The following is a 19,430-nucleotide window of genomic DNA, read 5'->3' on the forward strand; positions in this document are numbered from 1 at the left end:
GATGATGGTCAAGGCTCTACACACGTGCTCGGTTTCCGTAGGACATGCTGCTATGGAAACGCAGGGCGCGGCCCGCGGAGGTGAGACGTGCATGCGAGGTCGAGGTCCGGCAGCTACTCCATCACCTCGTCCGGCCACGGAGGATGCGTCCGCTTGCCGGAGCCGGGGGCCAGGGCCCCCCGACTCTCCACCCCTGGGCCGCCTTTCACAAGAGCGCTTCCTCCTCCCCCACGGGAGGCGGGTCGGGGCCCCGGAGGCTGTCTTCGCTGCCTTGCTTCCTGCTCACCAAACAGAAAACCCGTGTTAAGACCCAGCGCAATGCTGGCACGGCCCTGAACCAAGGTTTCCCGCGGCGCCGCACCACCTGGGACGGACATTATTTACTTAACTTCTTTTAGATTCTCCCCCCCGTTTTTCTTGCTCACATTAAAGTTTCAAAGGAGACTTTGTATCCCCTCTGTAAATGGAAAACCAGCATCATGTGCAAAAAATAGCAAGGAACTATAAAAATAGCTGTTAATCTAGGGGCCTAACACCTAAAATCATGGCACATGTCACAAGTCACGTGTGGGCTCCACACTGGGGCCTGTTCACCAAGGGCTTTAGGCTCTAAGCTCTTGCAGGGCAGGAACCGTGACGCTCGTCTTCAGCCCCCAGGTGCGTTTCCTGGGGGCAACGAGCAGCACGCCTGACTTGGCCTGGCACATAGTCAGCCTTCAGGAAACGGTCGTCAACAGAACTGCCCTCCGCACACAGGCCCAGGGGACACCTCCGACGAAGAGAAGGGCCCTCAACTCGGCAATGTGTGATCAGAGCAGGAGACCAAGTTGGTGGGAAGAAGTGTCCTGGTGTCCCCAGCTAGAGCTGCCTGGGGTGACAGACATGGGCAGTGCGATGGGAAACGTGAGGGAAAGTCCCTAAGGAGAGGCCCAAACCCTTTGCCATCATCAAGCAAACAATGCCCCTCCTAAGGGGAGCCGTTGGGCTTGCTATGCAGGACTAATGTCTATTGTGAGCCCTAGGCCCAAAGGGCAACTGCCCTTGCACGAGGGAAGGGCACGCGTGATGTCTGTACATTCCTAGGAAGAAACTCCTCTTTGTTTAAAACTCACACTCACTGGCTTTTACGTTTCTGCCAAAGAATAGGGTGTCAAGTCTCCTGGGAGGAGAGTTGTAACTGGATAACCAATGAGGCCCTACAGCTGCCTGCTCACACCAGCTGGTCTCCCTGCAGACAGCTAGTGGGCCATGGGCCCAAGGCCTCTAACGACTGACTGAGCCCTAAGAGCTCCAGAGTGCTGGACCATTGGGACAACCAAAACATCCCATCGGTGGGCTGAGGGCAAGGGCAGGTAATCCCCAGGTGCTGCTGGGACTGAGGTGAGGGAATAAAGAGGCAGTAAAGTCCTCTGGGCCAATATCAGTCTTTGGTGTCTTGCAACTTTGATCTCATTAAAAATAAAAGGTGAAATAAACAACAGACTTGCAGGAAAAGGGAGGCAAACTCTAAAACTGAGGTTGAGAAGAGAAGGGCCCAGCAAAGGCCAGCCCATTAGGCTTCACCCTGTCACCCTGTGAGGCTCAAAGCATAGGCGGGGTCACCCCATCATCTGCTGCAGAGATGGCTGGGAACAATTTGGCAGGGACAGAGGCGGCCTTCGCAGGCTGTTGATGACTGGCTCTGATGGCTACCTGCCTCTTTCCCTGCTCCTTTTTTAAGCATAAATGATCCCCAAATGGTCTTCCTATATTATCATATAAGCACCTGACTCCTACGGTGGCCAATAAATTTCATCTCAGAAGCCTACTCCTCACAAACGGAAACAGCTGCTGCTTCTACAAGAATGTTCACAGCAGCATTATTCATGTGTGATAGCCTCCAAAATGGAAACAATGTCCATCACCGGATGAATGGAGAAATAAAATGTGGGTATATCCATACAATGGAATATGATTCAGCCATAAAAAGGAATGAAGTTGGGAGAGGAACCAAGATGGAGGAGTAGAAGGACGTGCTCTCACTCCCTCTTTCGAGAACACCAGAATCACAACAAGCTGCTGGACAATCATCGACAGGAGAACACTGGAACTCACCAAAAAAGATACCCCACACCCAAAGACAAAGGAGAAGCCACAAGGAGACGGCAGGAGGGGCACAATCACATAAAATCAAATCCTTTAACTGCTGGGTGGGTGACTCACAGACTGGAGAACATTTATACCACAGAAGTCCACCCACTGGAGTGAAGGTTCTGAGCCCCACGTCAGGCTTCCCAACCTGGGGGTCCGGCAACGGGAGGAGGAATTCCTAGAGAATCAGACTTTGAAGCCTAGTGGGAATTGATTGCAGGACTTCGACAGGACTGGGGGAAACAGAGACTCCACTCTTGGAGGGCACAGACAAAGTAGTGTGCGCATCGGGAACCAGGGGAGACTCAACCAGACCTACCTGCTAGCGTTGGAGGGTCTCCTGCAGAGGCGGGGGGTGGGGGTGGCTGTGGCTCACCGTGGGGACAAGGACACTGGCAGCAGAAGTTCTGAGAAGTAATCCTTGGCGTGAGCCCTCCCAGAGTCTGTCATTAGCCCCACCAAAGAGCCCAGGTAGGCTCCAGTGTTGGGTCGCCTCAGGCAAAACAACCAACAGGGAGGGAACCCAGCCCCACCCATCAACAGTCAATTAGATTAAAGTTTTACTGAGCTCTGCCCACCAGAGCAACTGTCAGCTCTACCCACCACCAGTCCCTCCCACTAGGAAACTTACATAAGCCTCTTAGATAGCCTCATCCACCAGAGGGCAGACAGCAGAAGCAAGAAGAACTACAATCCTGCAGCCTGTGGAACAAAAACCACATTCACAGAAAGATAGACAAGATGAAAAGGCAGAGAGCTATGTACCAGATGAAGGAACAAGATACAACCCCAGAAAAACAACTAAATGAAGTGGAGATAGGCAACCTTCCAGAAAAAGAATTCAGAATAATGATAGTGAAGATGATCCAGGACCTCGGAAAAAGAATGGAGGCAAAGATCGAGAAGATGCAAGAAATGTTTAACAAAGACCTAGAAGAATTAAAGAACAAACAAACAGAGATGAACAATACAATAACCGAAATGAAAACTACACTAGAAGGAATCAATAGCAGAATAACTGAGGCAAAAGAACAGATAAGTGACCTGGAAGACAGAATGCTGGAATTCACTGCTGCGGAACAGAATAAAGAAAAAAGAATGAAAAGAAATGAAGACAGCCTAAGAGACCTCTGGGACAGCATTAAATGCAACAACATTCGCATTATAGGGGTCCCAGAAGGAGAAGAAAGAGAGAAAGGACTCGAGAAAATATTTGAAGAGATTATAGTCGAAAACTTCCCTAACATGGGAAAGGAAATAGCCACCCAAGTCCAGGAAGCACAGAGAGTCCCATACAGGATAAACCCAAGGAGAAACACGCCAGGACACTTAGTAATCAAATTGGCAAAAATTAAAGACAAAGAAAAATTATTGATAGCAGCAAGGGAAAAAAGACAAATAACATACAAGGGAACTCCCATAAGGTTAAGAGCTGATTTCTCAGCAGAAACTCTAAAAGCCAGAAGGGAGTGGGATGATATACTTAAAGTGATGAAAGGGAAGAACCTACAACCAAGATTACTCTGCCCAGCAAGGATCTCATTCACATTTGATGGAGACATCAAAAGCTTTACAGACAAGCAAAAGCTAAGAGAATTCAGCACCACCAAACCAGCTCTACAACAAATGCTAAAGGAACTTCTCTAAGTGGGAAACACAAGACAAGAAAAGGACCTACAAAAACAAACCCAAAACAATTAAGAAAATGGTAATAAGAACATACATATTGGGGTTTCCCTGGTGATGCAGTGGTTAAGAGTGTGCCTGCCAATGCAGGGGACACGGGTTCGATCCCTGGCCCGGGAGGATCCCACATGCCGTGGAGCAACTCAGCCCATGCACCACAACTGCTGAGCCTGAGCTCTGGAGCCCGCAAGCCACAACTACTGAGCCCACGTGCCACAACTAGAGAAGGCCTGCGCTCAGCAGTGAAGACCCAACACAGCCATAAATAAATAAATTTATATTAAAAAAAAAAGGAACATACATATCAATAACTACCTTAAACGTGAATGGATTAAATGCTCCAACCAAAAGACACAGGCCTCCTGAATGGATACAAAAACAAGACCCATATATATGCTGTCTACAAGAGGTCCACTTCAGACCTAGGGACACATACAGACTGAAAGTGAGGGGATGGAAAAAGATATTCCATGCAAATGGAAATCAAAAGAAAGCTGGAGTAGCAATCCTCATATCAGATAAAATAGACTTTAAAATAAAGAGTGTTACAAGAGACAAGGAAGGACACTACATAATGATCAAGGGATCAATCCAAGAAGAAGATATAACAATTATATATGCACCCAACATAGGAGCACCTCAATACATAAGGCAACTGCTAACAGCTATAAAAGAGGAAATCGACAGTAACACAGTTATAGTGGGGGACATTAACACCTCACTTACACCAATGTACAGATCATCCAAACAGAAAATAAATAAGGAAGGACAAGCATTAAATGACACAACAGACCAGATAGACTTAATTGATATTTATAGGACATTCCATCAAAAAACAGCAGATTACACTTTCTTCTCAAGTGCACACGGAACATTCTCCAGGGTAGATCACATCTTGGGTCACAAATCAAGCCTCAGTAAATTTAAGAAAACTGAAATCATATCAAGCATCTTTTCTGACCACAACGCTATGAGATTAGAAATGAATTACAGGGAAAAAAACGTAAAAAACACAAACACATGGAGGCTAAACAATACGTTACTAAATAACCAAGAGATCACTGAAGAAATCAAAGAGGAAATCAAAAAATACCTAGAGACAAATGACAATGAAAACACGACAATCCAAAACCTATGGGATGCAGCAAAAGCAGTTCTAAGAGGGAAGTTTATAGCTATACAAGCCTACCTCAAGAAACAAGAAATATCTCAAATAAAAAAATCTAACCTTACACCTAAAGGAACTAGAGAAAGAAAAACAAACAAAATCCAAAGTTAGCAGAAGGAAAGAAATCATAAAGATCAGAGCAGAAATAAATGAAATAGAAACAAAGAAAACAATAGCAAAGATCAATAAAACTAAAAGCTGGTTCTTTGAAAAGATAAACAAAACTGATAAACCATTAGCCAGACTCATCAAGAAAAAGAAGGAGAGGACTCAAATCAATAAAATTAGAAATGAAAAAGGAGAAGTTACAACAGACACCACAGAAATACAAAGCATCCTAAGAGACTACTACAAGCAACTCTATGCCAATAAAATGGACAACCTGGAAGAAACGGACAAATTCTCAGAAAGGGATAAGCTTCCAAGACTGAACCAGGAAGAAACAGAAAATATGAACAGACCTTCACAGGTAATAAAATTGAAACTGTGATTTAAAATCTTCCAACAAACAAAAGTCCAGGACCAGATGGCTTCACAGGTGAATTCTATCAAACATTTAGAGAAGAGCTAACATCCATCCTTGTCAAACTCTTCCAAAAAACTGCAGAGGAAGGAACACTCCCAAACTCATTCTATGAGGCCACCATCACCCTGATAACAAAACCAGACAAAGGTACTACAAAAGAAGAAAATTACAGACCAATATCACTGATGAATATAGATGCAAAAATCCTCAACAAAATACTAGCAAACAGAATCCAACAACACATTAAAAGGATCATACACCATGATCAAGTGGGATTTATCCCAGGGATGCAAGGATTCTTCAATATACGCAAATCAATCAATGTGATACACCATATTAACAAATTGAAGAATAAAAACCATATGATCATCTCAATAGATGCAGAAAAAGCTTTTGACAAAATTCAACACCCATTTATGATAAAAAACTCTCCAGAAAGTGGGCATAGAAGGAACCTACCTCAACATAATAAAGGCCATATACAACAAACCCAGGGCAAACATCATTCTCAGTGTTGAAAAACTGAAAGCCTTTCCTCTAAGATCAGGAACAAGACAAGGATGTCCACTCTCACCACTATTATTCAACATAGTTTTGGAAGTCCTAGCCATGGCAATCAGAGAAGAAAAAGAAATAAAAGGAATACAAATGGGAAAAGAAGAAGTAAAACTGTCACTGTTTGCAGATGACATGATACCATACATAGAGAATCCTAAAAATGCCACCAGAAAACTACTAGAGCTAATCAATGAATTCGGTAAAGGTGCAGGATACAAAATTAATGCACAGAAATCTCTTGCATTCCTATACACTAATGATGAAAAATCTGAAAGAGAAACTAAAGAAACAATCCCATTTACCACTGCAACAAAAAGAATAAAATACCTAGGAATAAACCTACCTAGGGAAACAAAAGACCTGTATGCAGAAAACTATAAGACACTGATGAAAGAAATTAAAGATGATACCAACAGATGGAGAGATATACCATGTTCTTGGATTGGAAGAATCAATACTGTGAAAGTGACTGTACTACCCAAAGCAATCTACAGATTCAATGCAATCCCTATCAAATTACCAATGGCATTTTTTACGGAACTAGAACAAATAATCTTAAAATTTGTATGGAGACACAAAAGACCCCAAATAGCCATAGCAGTCTTGAGGGAAGAAAATGGAGCTGGAGGAATCAAACTCCCTGACTTCAGACTATACTACAAAGCTACAGTAATCAAGACAATATGGTACTGGCACAAAAACAGAAACACAGATCACTGGAACAAGATAGAAAGCCCAGAGATAAACCCACGCACCTATGGTCAACTACACTATGACAAAGAAGGCAAGGACATACAACGGAGAAAAGACAGTCTCTTCAATAAGTGGTGCTGGGAAAACTGGACAGCTACATGTAAAAGAATGAAATTAGAACACTCCCTAACACCATACACAAAAATAAACTCAAAATGGATTCGAGACCTAAATGTAAGACCGGACACTATAAAACTCTTAGAGGAAAACATAGGAAGAACACTCTTTGACATAAATCACAACAAGATCTTTTTTGATCCACCTCCTAGATTAATGGAAATAAAAACAAAAATAAACAAATGGGACCTAATGAAACTTCAAAGCTTTTGCACAGCAAAGGAAACCATAAACAAGATGAAAAGACAACCCTCAGAATGGGAGAAAATATTTGCAAACGAATCAATGGACAAAGGATTAATCTCCAAAATATGTAAACAGCTCACGCAGCTCAATATTAAAAAAACAAACAACCCAATCAAAAAATGGGCAGAAGACCTAAATAGACATTTTTCCGAAGAAGACATACAGATGGCCAAGAAGCACATGAAAAGCTGCTCAACATCACTCATTATTAGAGAAATGCAAATCAAAACTACAATGAGGTGTCACCTCACACCAGTTAGAATGGGCATCATCAGAAAATCTACAAATGACAAATGCTGGAGAGGGTGTGGAGAAAAGGGAACCCTCTTGCACTGCTGGTGGGAATGTAAATTGATACAGCCACTATGGAGAACAGTATGGAGGTTCTTTAAAAAACTAAAAGCAGAATTACCATATGATCCAGCAATCCCACTACTGGGCATATACCCAGAGAAAACCATAATTCAAAAAGACACATGCATCCCAATGTTCATTGCAGCACTATTTACAATAGCCAGGTCATGGAAGCAACCTAAATGCCCGTCGACAGACGAATGGATAAAGAAATGTGGTACATATATACAATGGAATATTACTCAGCCATAAAAAGGAACGAAACTGAGTCATTTGTTGAGACGTGGATGGATCTAGAGACTGTCATACAGAGTGAAGTCAGAAAGAAAAAAACAAATATCGTATATTAATGCATGTATGTGGAACCTAGAAAAATCGTACAGATGAACCGGTTTGCAGGGCAGAAGTTGAGACACAGATGTAGAGAACAAACATATGGACACCAAGGGGGGAAAACCCCGGGGTGGGTGGGGATGGTGGTGTGCTGAATTGGGCGATTGGTATTGACATGCACTGATGTGTATAAAATTGATGACTAATAAGAACCTGCTGTATAAAAAATAGTAATTTAAAAAAAAAAGGAATGAAGTTCTGACACATGCTACATCATAGATGAACCTTGAAAACATTACGCTGAGTGAAAGAAGCCAGACACAAAGGCCACATACTGTATGATTCCATTTATATGAAATGTCCAGAATATGCAAATCTATAGAAACCGACAGTAGATTCGTGCTGGCTGGGGAACGGGGGAGTGGGTGGTGAGAGCTAAGGGTACAGGGTTTCTTCTTGGGCTAATGGAAATGTTCTAAAACTGATTGTGGTGATGGTCACACAGCTTTGTGAATATATTAAAAACTATTGAATTATACACTCTAAATGGGTATGTGATTTATAGCTCAATAAAGCTGCTTTTAAAACTTAGAAATGGCTGCCTGGAGCTCCCAGCTGATAATGAGGTGGTGAGCTGGGCTCAGTGCGCAGAGTACTGGGACTGCTGTCCTGCCACAGGCATGGGGTGGGGGCCAAGTGGCAGCAGGGGTGCAAGTATTTGTCACCTCAGTCTTGCGGGGACAAAAATTCTCATCTGTCCTGGGAGGCGCTGGGACTAATGAGCTGGGTATGTGTTTGAAAGAGGCTGGCTGACTGGTGAGAAGGTCCGGATCCTCCCCAGAGGCAAGGGACTCTCACACTCATTTGCAACAGGCTGGAAGGGGACTTATTTTCTAGGTCTTAACCCATCAGAGAAGAAAGGGTGGATGCTGGAGAGCCCCAGGGGGGAGCCCCCGAGCGCAGCATGCCCGATCTAGGCTCTGATCGCTGACCCAGAGCAGGGGCTGCCTCGGCCGTGACACAGCTTCAATGCCATTGACGTGCACTGAGCACATGTGGGTGCCCGACTAGGTCTAAGACCTGGGTGAGTTCACAGGCATTCCGGGTGGAGCGCCATGCACCCGCAGCCTCAGCCCACATGCACAACCCACCGTCGGGTCCAAGCCCCTGGATGCCCCTCGTTTTCTTCCTGGGTCCGGAGGCCCAAGGTGAGCCTGGGCACAGCAGCCTGGGCTGGAAGGAACGTCCACCTGGGTGGGGATGCCCCGTGCTCTGCAGCTGCCCCCGCCCCCAGGCCCTGGCAGAGGCTAAGGCACAGGCAGGCAGGCGTTACCTTGGGCTCAGACAGGGGCTCACACTCCCTGGTTGGTTTTTTGCTGGAATCGCCAGAGGGGAGGGAAAAGGGAAGTGAGAAGGGACACTTGGGACCCATGGAATTCCTGTCCCCCACCCCAGAGACACTCAGACCCCGAACACCAGCTTCACGGAGCTGTTGCCAGGGTAGTTAGGAGCAGGACACCTCTCTGCCGTGAGACGCAGGGTCCCATGAGCGAGACTGGCCTTGCTCACCCACCGCAGGGACAAAATCCCACCGTCAAGCATGCATGCTTTGGGGTCAAACAGCCTTTCTGATTGTCAGCCACTCCCCCACCCTCGTTAAAGTGCAAGTCCCCCTGAGAAAGGTCAAACTTCCCTGTGGATTAGCTGTCAGCAAAGGAGGCGGGCTGAGTCCAGGGTGGGGCAAAACCAAAGCCAGCGGCTGCTCGGGTCTCCCCAGTGTGCCCAGTGGGGCTGGTCTGAGTCTTTCTGGACACGGCCGCTGCAGGGCTGGGCCCACACAGAGTCGGCCGGGCAGGGCTGCCCTGCGTTCAGCCTCCAGCTCCCCACCCCGAGGAAGGCAGGTGGACACTCACATGAGCAGGTTTCCAGGCGCTGACAGCGAGCGCTCCTCCCGCCGGCTGCCCTCAAACGGGTTCCCGAAGGAGCGTTTTCGTATCATGGTCTTCACCAGGATCTGGAGGAAAGAAGAGGAGGCTCAGCCACATGGGGGAGATTCCAGGCAGCATCCTCCCTCGTGCGACTCCACGAGTCCCATCTACCTCTTCCTTTCTCCCCACAGCCCACCCCCGCTGCCTGCCAGCTCCCAGGGCTTGTGGCTGATGGTGGGCCTTTGAGAGACACCCACCAGGGATACAGCAGCCACAGCCATCACAAGTCTCACTGGCCTGCTCCTCAAATCTCCACGGCTCCTGGCTGCCAACAAGATAAGGTCTAAACTCCTCAGTCTGACATTCAAGGCCTGGCATAAGCTAGTCTTGCCTACTCAACTGCCAGGGGACACTGTGCTCCAGGAGAGCTGGCCTGTACTGTCCGTCCAGTACCCCTGGTACCATCTGTCTCACCTGAGCCATCACTGGACATGCCCTCCTGGCCCATCAACCTGTCTCATCTTCAAGGCCAGGCCTTTATTTTTGGTGAAAGCCATCTACAACCAACGCAACAAGTAACCAACTATTGCTTCCCAGGTATAATCCTGGGAGGGGGATGGGAGTCACTGCACTTTTAACTGAAATGTAATTCACACAGCAAAAAAGTCTCCATTTTAAAGTGTACTATTCAACGGTTTTTAGCATATTCACATCACCACTGTCTAATTTCAGAACATTTACATCACCCCGAAAAGAAACCCAGTACCCATTAGCAGTCAGTCCCCATTCCTCCTCCCCTCCAGCCCCTGGCAACCACCAATCCACTTTCTGTCTCTATGGGTTTGTCTATTCTCATTTCATATAAATGGGATCATTCAGTACGTGGCCTTTGGGGTCTGGCTTCTTTCACTCAGCGTGTTTTCAAGGTCCATCCACGCTGCTGCACGAATCATTGCTTTATTCCTTTTTATGGCCTGGTAATAATCCTTTGTGTGTATATGCCACATTTTGTTTATTCATTCATCCTTTGGACTGTTTCCACTTCGGGGCTATTGTGACTAATGCTGCTATGAACAATTTGTGTACAAGTTTTTGTGTGGACACTTTCCACACAAAATGTTTTCGTTTCTCTTGGGTGTACACCTAGGAGTGGAATTCTTGGATCATTTGGTAACTCTATGTTTAACATTTTTAGGAGCTGCCAGACTGTTTTCTACAGTGGCTACACAGTTTTTTACAGTCCCACTAACAATACAAAATGGTACCAGTTTCTCAGGGGGCTGCATTTTAGCTGAGGATGAGAAACATCTGTCTCAGTCTAAGGAGCTGAGGAAACATCCCAGGACACTGAGGGTGACCAGTCCACGGGCTGGTGTGGTGTGAGGGCAAGAGAGGTCAGAGGTCCCGAGAGTCCTTTTTTTAAGTCTGAGAGGCACTGGGAGCTGGCATGTCCACTGTCGTGAGTGGGAACACTTTGGTTTCCCCCACCCCATCCACCCTAAGACAGACTGGGTCCGCAGCTTGGCTGGGAAACACCTGCCAGAGGAGGGGATCTTTGGGGAGAAGGTAATATCCCTCCATCACGTCCCTCAGCCACTGCTCAGCTTCCCTCCTCTGCCTTCCAGTCTTCCCTTCAGCCCATCCGTTCTGAAACCCAGATCTGATTCCCTCACTCCCTGACTTGGTCTCTCGCACCCACAGGAGTTTGGAACTTATCCTGTTACCAGTCAGGGAGTCATGGAAGGTTCGTGGTGACGCTTTTGCCTGCTGTATTTCATGAAGGAATTTTCAAGGAGGTGGCCTCAACACCCTGTAAGGCTCTGGCCTCCTTCCAAGCAGAGCATGATGCCTCTTCAAACTGTTTCATGTACTGACTGAGCTTGTGGATTTTTTTTTAAAGGGTTTGCTGCTAAAAAGGAAAAAAAAAAAGTGTTTAAAAAACCACTAAAAGGTGGAAACACCCAAATGTCCATCAACTGATGAATGGATAAGCAAAATGTGCTCTAGCCACACAATGGAATACTTTTCAGCCCTAGAAAGGAATGACTGGCTACAATGTGGATGAACCTCGAAAACATTATGCTGAGTGAAAGAAACCAAACACAAAAAATCACATACTGTATGACTCCATTTATATGAAATGTCCAGAATAGGCAAATCTATAGAGACAGAAAACAGACTAATGGATGCCAGGGGCTGGGGGGAGGGGAGAACAGAGAGTGAGTGCTAACAGGTACGGGGTTTCTTCTGGGATGATGAGAATGTTTCAGAACTACAGAGGTGATGGTTGCACAATATTGTAAATGTACTACATGCCACCGTATTGTTCACTTTAAGTGGTTAATTTTATGTTACATGAATTCTACCTCAATTTAAAAAAAAAAGAAAGAAAGAAAAGAGAAACGCTGAGCTACAGAATGAAGGCTGTGCCCCTTGGCAAGCACTCAAGGTCCCTCCCTTGCCAAGGCCCGAGCTCTGTGGTTCCTGGAACACAGGGCCTGTTTCCTCTGAGCCTGTGCAGCCACCATCCCCCCAGTGAGACTGGCCTCCCCAGTCCTCAGGACCCAGCGAAAGGGGCTCCTGCCCTGTGGCGCCTGCCACGCCTGCTCCCCTACCCGCTGGCCTGTCACCGTGCGATGGCACAGGAGAGTGATTCTTTCTTTCCAGATCCATCTTCCTTATGAGGCCGGGAGCCCCATGAGAGCTGGCACTGTCCCTTGTTCACCTCTGGAACCCCGTGCCCGGCACACCCTGGGTGCCAGGAGGGGGCCTGGGCCTCCCGGCTCCAGCCCCTCCTTCTCAGACAGCTGCTGAAGCCCTCACTTCCTCCCTGCCCCCCACAGTCCATTCTCCACGTGGGACCTTCCCAAGGCCAATAATGATCATGCTGCTCCCCTGAATCAAACCTCTTGGGACCAAGACTTAAACCTCTGCTGTGGCCTCAGGCCTTGTGTGGCCCGGCCCCACCTCCCGTCCAGCTTCACGCCACCCTCCCTTCTTTGCCCCGCTTCAGCCACCCTGGCTTTCTTGAGGTTTCTCATGGACATGATCCCACCAGAGGATCACTGCATTTGCTGTTCCCTTTTCCAGGAATGCCCTTGCCCTTTACCCTCTCTCGGCCTGATTAACACCCCGCCATCCTCTCAGCGTGCATCTTCCAAGAGGCCTCCTCCAATCCGTCACCTGGGCCGCATTCCCCTCTTAGGCGTACCCCTTGCAGCCCCTCTGTTACTTGCATAATTTACTTGTTGGTTCTTTGCCCAGCGTCTGCAGGCACCATGTTTGTTGTATTCATCTCTGTATCCCCTGCTCCCAACACAGGCCTGGGGAAACCACTCAGTGTTCAAGAAGTGTTTCCTGAATAATCAATGCCTATTTCAGACCTCTAGGGTCAGACGCCTTCTCCCAAGAATACCCACAACCAGGAATAGAATAACCCGGGGTGGACGCTGGGAGCCCAACGTCAGCTGCCTTCCCAACGGCAGGCTCGGGACGTGGGTGCAGCGAGCGGGTGGATGAGAAGGAGGGGGTGTGTGTGGGTCAGTGTTCAACAGCAAAGACCGTGCAGAGGCCACGGGCTGGGGAGGAGGAGGAAGATGTGAATGGATGCCCCACCCGGGGGCTCAGGTTTTGGAGGGAGAGAGAAAGTGTATGGGGAAGCAGAGGGTGAGGTGCAAAGCTGGGAGCGAAGGAGCCAGCACTGGGGGCTCCTAAAGGGGGGGGGGGGTCACTTGAGGCTGGACACGGCAGAGCCTCCCCTCCCAGAGCCCAGGGCCGTGCCTGCCTGCTGGGGCTGACGCTGGCCAAACACACCCGGGACTCCCGAGGTGGCCGCGGTGGGGCAGCCCACCGGATTCTGCCCCTAGGACTGCAGCCTGGGCCCCAGGGCCCTGAGGGTCCTGGTCTCCCTCCTGGAGCCACACACCCTCTGGGCAGAGGCTTGGCAAGTGGGTGATTCCCTGAGTCTTCGAGGTTAGGCCTGAGGACTCCAATTCTAGCTCCTTCTTCCTGGGTCAGGACCCAAATGTAAGGCCATAAAAGGGGTCCCAGGAGTCGGGAAGAGCTTTCTGAGGCACGTTAAGCGGGGGCCCTGCCTCCAGCCCTGGCAGCTGCCCACAGGGCAGAGATGAGACAAGCTCAGTCGTCTGCTCTGGGGACTGAAGACCCAGCCAGTGGGGAGCCCGTCTTGGAGACCTCGGCTCCAGCTGCCACCCTGGGCACCTGCCCTGGTCCTTCCCCTCCTGCTCCCCCGACACGCTCTGAAAGCAGGAATTCCAGAAGGGGCAGTACAATCCTTAGAGAGGGGCTACCCCTGTCTACAGTAACCTCGGACCCGGCTGTAGACAGAGCTCGCACTAGAAGACGCAGGGGCCACCTGGCCTGACGTGTGACCAAGGCCCAGAGGCTGGTAGCTGTAGGTGAGGGGCAGACCCGGCCATCCCCTGACGCTCAGGCCCAACGTCTACTTCTTAGTGGTCCGCCCACATCCCAGCTCATCCTCGCTGGCCCGCGGTGGGCTCTCTGTCCCTGCTCTCAGGCAGTGGTTTGCCCCACCTTACCACGGTTGCCAGACTGGGTATGTGTTTGACCGAATTCTCCACCTCCTCTTCTGTCACCTCGACCAGCGTGCAGTTCTCATCCTCTGATGGCAGCGGCTCTGCCCCGTGCCTCGTGACCCAGGGGTGCAGCTTCAACGAATGACAGGAGGGGTGAGGGGCGGGCACAACTGGCTCCCAGGAACCCTGCCTATGAGCGGAGCCAGGGAGGGGACGTGGGAGGGGAGAGGCAGTGGCCTGAGGTCAGGCATGCAAGAGAGCAGGCAAGCCAGGCAGAGGCTGGGGGGAGAGCGAGGTGGGAGGAAATGTGAAACAGACGAAGGACAGACAATGGGAGGAAGCTACGAGGCCAGAACTGTGAGCCGGGCTGGATTCGCCACCTGGCCCCAGGTCTCAGCAGAAGTGCCTGGAATTCGCCATCTGCGTTGCACGGTTGTCTGAGGAGCACCCAGCGCTCCTCAGCAACTCTCCCTGATGCCTGGAAGGCTCAGCTCAGAGCAGGCAGCATCCTCCCCATTTCACAGAGAGGGAAACAGAGGCATGGGGTGGCACAGGGAGAAGGATACATTCAGGAGAGGACCCAGGCAGAGGTCTGCCCCCCAACCACCTGCCCCTGGGGTCCAAGCCCTTATCTGTAACCTTCTGGGCTGCCCCCTCTTCAACTGCTAGTTAGCTGAGGTGCCTCGGAGCTCCCGAAGCAAATCTCTAGGTTTCTTAAAGATCCATGTGTGTGCACGTGGCATTGGCAGGGCTGTAGGGGGTGGGTAGGGATCTCTTCTAACAGTGCTTTCTGCAACAGAGTGGAATTCAGCAGGCCGGGGTCAGAGGTGGGGGGTCAGATTGCTCACTAACTTCCTCCCACCCCAACTGTACTTTCTCAAAGGGACAGGCAGGGTCTAAGAAAAGACCCCAGGGGCTTCCCTGGTGGCACAGTGGTTGAGAGTCCGCCTGCCGATGCAGGGGACACGGGTTCGTGCCCCTGTCTGGGAAGATCCCACATGCCGCGGAGCAACTAAGCCCATGAGCCATGGCCGCTGAGCATGCGTGTCCGGAGCCTGTATTCCGCAACGGGAGAGGCCCCAACAGTGAGAGGCCCGCGTACCGCAAAAAAAAAAAAAAAAAAAAAAAAAGACCCCAGGATTGCAGCAGCCACACACTGGAGCACACAGAAACCTGGTCTGGTCCGGTCTAGGGAGGGTGGATGCCATCAGCCCAAGCCAATTGGAGCAAGCGCTAGCTCCTCGGCTGGCAGCAGATCCCACTCCCACAATCACAGTGAACACGAGTCCCAAATCCTCCCCCACAAGCCCCCAGCACCCCAGAGGCCCCAGGACATGGGAGGGCAGTGGTGCCAAGAAGGACGCAGTGCTGTAAACAGAGGGGCGTGGGGCCTGACCGAGGCAGGGTTGAGCCAGACAATTCCAAGCAGAGGACACAGGCTGAGCCTCCAGCACAGGCCCCAAGGGGCAGCAGCGGCCCCCAGGTACCTTGATCTCAGGCACCACGATCCTCAACTCGGGGTTCTTGTCCAGCATGCGGGTGATCAGGTCCTTCAAGTCCTCGGCTATGTCAGGCCTGGGGATGGGAGATACATCAGGGGTGGAGGACGTCATCAAGGGCTCGGAGAGAAAGGCAACTTGGGGTAGACGGACAATACTCACTGATCTGGAAATTCCAGGGCCTGACTCTTGATCTTACTGTGTAAACACATGATCCGCTCATCCATGAATGGGCACTGCAAAGAGAGGTCAGGGACAGGGTGGCCATCAATGGCTGGCACATCTGTCCTGCAAGGGCAGGCAGCATTCCACACAGGTTGCAGCAGAGAAAGAAACAGCCCAGTGGCCCAATCCAGGGACAAAGCAGATCCCATTCCCCAAAGATCTAAAAGGACCAGGACTGTCTTTCCAGAAGGGCTGGAGCCTTCCTAACCACACTGGCTTTCCTCTGTAGCTGTGCTTTAACTTACCAACTTATACAAAAGCAAACACTCTTTTCACCCACCTGCCAGTTGAACAATAATAATAATACAAAGAACAGTACAAAAGACAAAGCAGCAGCAGCTGTGATTTGTGAGGGCTTAGCCTGGACCAGGCCCTGTACTGAGGTTTCTCAGCACCAACATTTCATTTGGCTGTTACCTCTGCCCGGAATGTTCTTCCCACCAACATCTGCGTGGCTTGTTTTCTCCCATCCTTCAGGTGTCTGATCAAAGCTCACCCGCTCAGGGGGGCCTTCCGGAGCTCCTGTCTAAAACAGACACCCCCTCCACCTCCACGTGATTTCTCATCATAGCACCTCCCCCTGACATTATATTACATATGTATTTGGGGACTTCCCTGGCGGTCCAGTGGTTAGGATTCCACGCTTCCACTGCAGGGGACACAGGTTCAATCCCTGGTCGGGGAACTAAGATCCGCATATCACATGGTGCGGCCAAAAAAAAAGAAAGAGAGGGTGGGAGGGAGGGATACGCAAGAAGAAAGAGATATCGGGATATATGTATATGTACAGCTGACTCACTTTGTTATAAAGCAGAAACTAACACACCATTGTAAAGCAATTATACTCCAATAAAGATGTTAAAAAAAAAAAAGAATTTGTCCACTGTTTAACTCCTGCACTGGAACATCAGCTCCAAGAGGACAGAGAGTTTTGTCTGTCTTGCTCACTGCTGACACCCAGTGCCCAGGAACATCCCTGGCACGAAGTAGGGGCTCGATAAATACCTGCTGAATTAATGAATGCTTGAATTATTTCTGTTGATCCTCTCAGAAGCCATAAAAAATAGTAAATATGATTCTCATTTTACAGAAGAGAAAAAACCAGAAGCTCAGAGAGGTGCCGTGTCCTGGGAAGCGCAAAGCCTAGACCGGGCTGACTCTGAAGCCCGTTCATGCACCACCCCTGGGTGACAAGTTGATGCTTTCACTTGGTGGAGGGCCTGACCCAGGAGGAGCTCAGGGATTGTTCTGGAAAAAGAAACCTTTATGTGGGGTGCTCAGAAGGTTGGAAGAGGTCACAGAAAGTGACCTGGTCCACTCCTGTCCGAGGAAAATGATTTCATTAAGAGCAGTAACGAGATAAGAGTTTGGATTGCACAGGTGTGCAATCAATTTGACAGAACTCATTAAATAGTACACTTAAGATCTGTATGTTCCATGATATGTAAATTTTACCCCCAAAGAAAAAAATGAAAACCACCAATAGTGAGCTCTAGCTAATGACTGCACTCTGAAGTGTATGTAAGGAGGTACAATTCTTAACAACTTGGCTATATGATCGAAAACGTTCTCATCAAATGTTGGGTGGGGGGAGGAGATTATAAACTCCTTTACTTCCTCATGGGGCTAGTTTCTTAAGCTTTCCTCAATAGGAGTACAAGCTCATGAAACGGAATAATCCTCACATAATCAACCTGAACTTCAGAGTTTAAAATAGAAGCCCCTAAATGTCAGTTATATAAAAACAACAAAAGAACAACAACAGAAAGAAGACAAAACAGCACTCCCTACATCAATGATGCCAAACGGGTTTTAACTTCCATTCCAATTCTAGTCCTCCAACAACAGCTTCTAGGAACACTGTTGAGAAGAACATCAAGGCAGTACCAGGCTCAGGAAGAAAGAGTGCCGTTATTGATTAGTGATGCCTATCTGCAGTTTAGGAGAGGGAAGAGGTAGCACATTTGCTGTCCTTGCCCTAAATTCATCAACTACTGTATTTACAACCTCTACAGCCTCTGCCAATCCTTCTGTTTTAACAGTTCGTTTTGTCACACATATGACTATCATATACAGCTATGTATATCTGGAAAGGCATCTTTTTTCATATTCAGATCTAATGGTGAAAATAAAATGAAATAACTTTTTAAGTGAATAAGTTCTATCTCCCTGCAAGGAGAGATAACTATTCATCCAAGGGGGCAACCCACAACACCCAGGATACAGGACACCCCACCCTGTTACCTGGCCAAACACAAAGCAGTACAGCGTCACACCCATGGCCCAAACATCCAGCGCCTGCAAGACAAAGAGCTCCGTGTGAGGGGCCAAGGGGCAGTAAAGGGCGTCTAATGCTTTCACCTGTCCAGCACCCAATCCTTCAGCTTTTCTTTGGGGAACCACGTCTTCTTGACTGCTCAGTCCATGGGAGTTTGGGTGAGACTATTCCTGCTCCCCAAACCCCATGCCTCTGGGTGGGCACAGGACCCAGGCCTGGCCAATGAGAGCAACACTTCCCCCAGGCACAGTGATTGGTTCAAGGATGGGCACATGACCCACACTGGGCCAATCAGAGCCAATCCCAGGATTTTCACTGGAGCTCTTCATAAAAAAAAAAAGCTCTTTCTATTGAGGCTGGTAAACGGGTAGAAAGTAGTCTAGAGCTGCTGATGACCATCCACCCGGGGAGGAAACCAATTCAGGAAAACAGAGCTGAGGGGACTTCCCTGGTGGTCCAGTGGTTAAGACTCCACGCTTCCACTGCAGGGGGCACAGGTTCATCCCTGGCCGGGGAAGTAAGATCCCGTGTGCCACGTGGTGCAGACAAAATTTTTTTTTAAAAAAGGAAAACAGAGCTAAGAGATGGAGAGATGGATTCCTCTCTGAATTCCTGTATCTAACCAAGCCTGAAAACAAACGCACCGCGCTCCTCATTCACATGGTCCAATGGATTCACTGTTTAAGCCAGTGAGTTGGGTTTTTGTCACTTACAGCTGAAAGGACCATAACACAGGCAGAACTCCTCATTGCAGGCAGGGCCAAACCTACCTTCCCAGAGAAGATCTTCCGGGTCTCCGAGAGCGACTCAGGCGCCATGAAGGCGGGAGTGCCCACGGTGTTAGAGAGGAGGGCGTCGCTGCCCTTAAACTCGTTGCTCACGCCAAAGTCCGCAATCTTGACGTGCCCATCTTCTCCAACCAGCAGGTTGGAAGGTTTGATGTCCCGGTGGATGATCTTCTGGTAGTGTACTGGGGGCGGGATGGGAGAAAGGGGGGCAGGAAAACCACGTGAGGAGCTCCATGTGGCCCACACAGCTCAGAGACACAGGCAGGAACCTCTCTGTTCTCCCAG

At 49.0% G+C, this 19,430-nt stretch overlaps 1 protein-coding gene across 4 annotated transcripts in view; it reads right to left on the minus strand.

Moving 5' to 3' along the window:
- Window positions 1-95: 95 nt before the first annotated feature.
- Window positions 96-19,430, minus strand: part of CAMKK2 (calcium/calmodulin dependent protein kinase kinase 2) — a 53,683-nt gene continuing 34,348 nt past the window's right edge. For 2 of the 4 annotated variants that reach the window (XM_079942323.1, XM_079942325.1), the window contains exons 10-16: window positions 19,128-19,327; window positions 18,324-18,377; window positions 16,017-16,090; window positions 15,843-15,930; window positions 14,359-14,487; window positions 9,785-9,885; window positions 96-278 (exon numbers count right to left, since the gene is read on the minus strand). In XM_079942323.1, coding sequence (XP_079798449.1) covers window positions 206-278; window positions 9,785-9,885; window positions 14,359-14,487; window positions 15,843-15,930; window positions 16,017-16,090; window positions 18,324-18,377; window positions 19,128-19,327 — 719 coding nt within the window. In that variant the 3' untranslated portion in view covers window positions 96-205. Of the gene's footprint in view, window positions 279-9,784; window positions 9,886-14,358; window positions 14,488-14,994; window positions 15,146-15,842; window positions 15,931-16,016; window positions 16,091-18,323; window positions 18,378-19,127; window positions 19,328-19,430 lie in introns of those variants that run through there. The other 2 variants (XM_079942324.1, XM_079942326.1) reach the window with 2 other exon arrangements.

Source organism: Stenella coeruleoalba, assembly GCF_951394435.1.
Source record: "Stenella coeruleoalba genome assembly, chromosome: 14".
NCBI lineage: Eukaryota > Metazoa > Chordata > Mammalia > Artiodactyla > Delphinidae > Stenella > Stenella coeruleoalba.